The sequence below is a fragment of the Sinocyclocheilus rhinocerous genome, unplaced genomic scaffold, assembly GCF_001515625.1.
Source record: "Sinocyclocheilus rhinocerous isolate Xijiao unplaced genomic scaffold, SAMN03320098_v1.1 scaffold1314, whole genome shotgun sequence".
Classification (NCBI taxonomy): Eukaryota; Metazoa; Chordata; class Actinopteri; order Cypriniformes; family Cyprinidae; genus Sinocyclocheilus; species Sinocyclocheilus rhinocerous.
The window spans coordinates 1,279,499-1,283,845 of NW_015644118.1; the positions used below are offsets into that span (position 1 = coordinate 1,279,499).

General features: G+C 36.9%; 1 protein-coding gene across 2 annotated transcripts in view; it reads right to left on the reverse strand.

The window, feature by feature from the left end:
- The window catches only part of itgb4 (integrin, beta 4), a 27,777-nt gene that overhangs the window by 18,576 nt on the left and 4,854 nt on the right, over positions 1-4,347 (reverse strand). For both annotated transcript variants that reach the window (XM_016575665.1, XM_016575664.1), the window contains exons 6-14: positions 3,606-3,702; positions 3,353-3,524; positions 2,962-3,225; positions 2,718-2,807; positions 2,506-2,628; positions 1,951-2,118; positions 1,788-1,864; positions 1,488-1,690; positions 1,198-1,301 (exon numbers count right to left, since the gene is read on the reverse strand). In XM_016575665.1, coding sequence (XP_016431151.1) covers positions 1,198-1,301; positions 1,488-1,690; positions 1,788-1,864; positions 1,951-2,118; positions 2,506-2,628; positions 2,718-2,807; positions 2,962-3,225; positions 3,353-3,524; positions 3,606-3,702 — 1,298 coding nt within the window. The remainder of the gene's footprint in view (positions 1-1,197; positions 1,302-1,487; positions 1,691-1,787; positions 1,865-1,950; positions 2,119-2,505; positions 2,629-2,717; positions 2,808-2,961; positions 3,226-3,352; positions 3,525-3,605; positions 3,703-4,347) is intronic.

The window sequence follows — 4,347 nt, forward strand, 5'->3', positions numbered from 1 at the left end:
GAAAAAAAAAAAAAAAAAAAAGGGAGGGGGGGGAGGAGGAGGGGGAAAAATATTTTTCTCTACAAAAGGGTAGCCCGGCCGAAAAAGTTTGGGAACCACTGTCTTAGACTATCATCAGTTCTGTGACAGACAGGTTTGGCTCAACTATGCTATGATTTAGAGAAAATCACTCCAAATTCAATTAAAAAAACATTCATTTTAATTTTTGTGCAGTCAGCGGGTCATTATTGCAAAATAAAGCCCATCGGAATGATCTTGTATCATGCTGAAGATATTTTTTGTTGTCAGGAACAATGGTAAATTTAATAAAGTTAAGCGTCATTATACTTAAATATTTGACCGCAAAATGTTGAGATTGACCAATCAGAGTTCAATATTCCAGAGTGCTGTATTTAAAAATATATATATTTTTAAATAAATGTGAATATTGACAAGTACCATAGACTTGGGGACATAGTTTAGTAGACCATACAGATTGGAGTCAGTAAAAGTTTGAACTTTTTTTTAAAGGCTGCATTTATTTAATGAAATAGTAAACCTGTGATATTATGATATATATGTATATTATGATATGGATATGATATGAAATATATATATATATATACTGTATATATATATATATAATGATATTGTGATATATGACATTACTACAATTTTAAATAACTGTTTTCTATTTTAATTATATTTTTAAAAAGCAATTTATTCATCCCTTTCATCAATTTAATGCATCAATGCTGAATAAAAGTATTAATTTCTCTAAAAAAAAATCTTCCTGCCCCTACATTTTTGAACAATAGTGTGCTTGCATAGTGACTTTATATTTTTGTGAGCATTACCCCTTTGCTGTCCAGACATGATTCGTTGCTGATGGGACATTCACAGGCATCTCCAGTCCATCCCGGTGTACAAACACATCTGCCCATACTGCAGCTTCCACGTTCTGTTGTTGCAAACAAAGATGAAAGCTCACAAAGCCTGAAACTTAACTACGGCAACACATCAAGGCATGTCTGCTCCTAATACAACCTTATCAAATGACTGTATTCCCTGTCTTTCTTTCATCTCTCAAATAAAATTTGGGATATATTACTGGGATATATTAAAATCGAAAAATCTTTTCACAAAAAATCTTCCTGCCCCTAAATTTTTGAACAATAGTGTGCTTGCATAGTGACTTTATATTTTTGTGAGCATTACCCCTTTGCTGTCCAGACATGATTCGTTGCTGATGGGACATTCACAGGCATCTCCAGTCCATCCCGGTGTACAAACACATCTGCCCATACTGCAGCTTCCACGTTCTGTTGTTGCAAACAAAGATGAAAGCTCACAAAGCCTGAAACTTAACTACGGCAACACATCAAGGCATGTCTGCTCCTAATACAACCTTATCAAATGACTGTATTCCCTGTCTTTCTTTCATCTCTCAAATAAAATTTGGGATATATTACTGGGATATATTAAAATCGAAAAATCTTTTCACTAACCATTACAGAGAAATCCACCAAATCTCTGGCACTGAGATTTGTCAAACTGGCAGAAGGGCCCTTCAAACTGGTTTGGGTTATAGCACACACAGGTCCCACACATGCAGTCTCCTCTGCCCGAGCAAGGCTCGCTCTTCTCAAGTTCGATGCACTTGTTAGAGTCTGTGGAGTCCCCTGCTGAACAGTTACAGAAAGGGCCTAGCCTATGAGAGGAAGGGCACAGGCAAGAAGCGGGGGTTATGGACTGCAATATAATGGGCAAAAATCAAAGATATCAAAAGACATAAATATCAATACTACCATCCATCAGAACACTGGCATTTCCCACAGACAAGATCTCCTTGGCCGTTACAGCGCGCTGCATTTTTAACCGGAGTCTGATGTTAAAGTTGAAACAGGAGTGTAAGATTTTAAATGAACATGCAGAACAGGAGAAGGGTTAGAAAGAGGTAGCAGACCTCACCTTTTCGCAGTCACATGTATGACAGAGCACTTCGGCGTTGATTCTGAAGGCGGAGTTAAATGTGGTTGGTTTGACTCTTAAGGTTCCAGCCCGGTCAGCCTGGTTGGCATTACACACATGCTGCTCTCCCACCTGAGTAAGAGCCTTCAGACGGACTCTAAATTTACCCTTTACAGAGAGAAAACTTGAATCAGTGTCTTTACGACAAGGTTTTCACATTTTAAAGAGTAAAATAGAGTGTTTATAAAATTGCAGCACATGCAGCTATTGTAACAACCAGCATGCATCTTGTTTTCTATTGGATATGTAATAAATTACATTAAATATGTCAATAAATTAAACTTAAATACATTTTAAATAAAAAAAGAATCATTTAAAAATATGTTTGTAAAAACAGAAAAGCATTTGATAAATAAATAAATAAATAAATTTATAACATATTTAAATTATTATTTAACATAATAATTTATGCTTTTCCTTCCTTTTGAAAAGCTGGCAAGTGCGTGAGAGACTACATTTGAAGTTGTGCATTAAAAAGAAGTCAAAGGCACTCACAATTTCACCTGGTGTGATTTTGAAATTGCCAAATTCAGAAAAAGTGCCAGACTGAGAGAGAATCTTGGCTTCCACCGCCTTTGGTCTGTCCTCTGCACGGATACTGATCTTGGAACGAATATTCTGTTCAAAAAATTATGGTTCAAAAAAGAGTTACATCAAATTTGGAAAAAAAAATCTCAGCAATGTATTTGGTATGAAAATAAATTTACTTCAAAAGCATTTTTTAAAATGCTTAAGATGTTGGAGGAATCTTCTTGTAACTGTCCCAGCTCAGCAATAGGGAAGTATTCATTGAGTTTCTACAAACAAAGGAAACCATAACGTGTGTCACAAGAAGTTTATATCCAATTTTCAATATAATGCTTATTCATATTGTGGTCTCTGAGAACTTTTCAATGGAGACAAGATGCACTTACGCCATTAAGACAACAAAAATAAATTTTTAATACAAACCTCGTAGTATGAATAGGAGTGGTTAGTAATGGCGAAGATTGGAATGATGTTATGTTTCACCAGAAGTCGCACTAGGGTGGGTATAGATGGGTAGTCTTGACGAATATCATGTGTGTAATTTCCATCTGAAGTCAGATGGCATTGCTCATCATTACGATCCAAGATGCCCGCGAGCACATTGGCACCGTCTGCCTCATAATGGAAAGCTGATTCAGTGGAGAAGACCAGCAAGTGGGTGCTCTGTTTCCTCCAGCCAATTTGTTCCTGTGAAAATGAGAAACAAGTTATACTGTACCAATAAGAAGTAAGTTACTGTTTACAGTACTGTAAATGGCAAGCATTTCTCACTTCTGTCTACCGAATTAACTTCTTAAAAATAGACTCTCAGTACCTGGCAGACAGCAGCCTGTAATATGGCATCAAACCCCCCCTCGGGGGCATCCAGGTTGCCAGATATGCGCTCTTGCTGGAGCTTCTGTCTAAAGGTGTTTATGTTGTTGGTGAGAGTGATGACGTTACGGAATGAAAATGGAGAGTCGCTGTTGGCCCACGGCTCTTTTAATCTTTAAGAGGAAAAACATATATAAGGAGCGTGTGCAGACAAAGTCAAACTGCATGGTGCTGTAACGGTGTATTGTTCTTACTTAGCTGGTCTCATGTCTGTCTGAGGCTCGGTGACTTTGTCCACAAACTTGCCAAATCCGATGGTGTAATCGTCAGAGAGTTTGCCAACAAGCTCAGCTGCATGGGGTGAAACCAAACAATGAATGAATATTAAAATGTTGCAAAACAAACAATTCATGAGTGTGGCACCCAAAACTAGTTTGCCCAAGGGGTATAATTCCAAAAATTGCGCTCAAACAGCCAGACAATGCGCAATAGATTTGGAGAGGGACTCAAAATACGTATTTAAAAGTTGAACTAACTTGACCCACCATCTAAATAATGCAACACTCATGGCTCAAAATGAAACAGTGAGACATGACACAACAGCCAATGTAAAAATAGCTAGAACACATCCTGTAAACACACTTGGTGCAGCATAGCTTGATAGTCGAGACATTAATTTACAATGGACCTTATCATGTGGCAATAATCGATAAACAATTCTAACAATTATAAGATCTTCATTATTCATTTAGCAGACACTTGTCAATTATGATGGATGCATCACCCCTTGCAATGTTTGAACTAAGCTGGGCGATATAGTTAAAAAATTTTTTAGCCTTTTGGTTTATGCATTGCATTGCTAAGAACTTAATTTGGACAACTTTAAAGGCGATTTTCTCAATATTTAGATTTTTTTGCACCCTCAGATTCCAGATTTTCAAATAGTTGTATCTCGGCCAAATATTGTCCTATCCTAACAAACCATACATCAGTGGA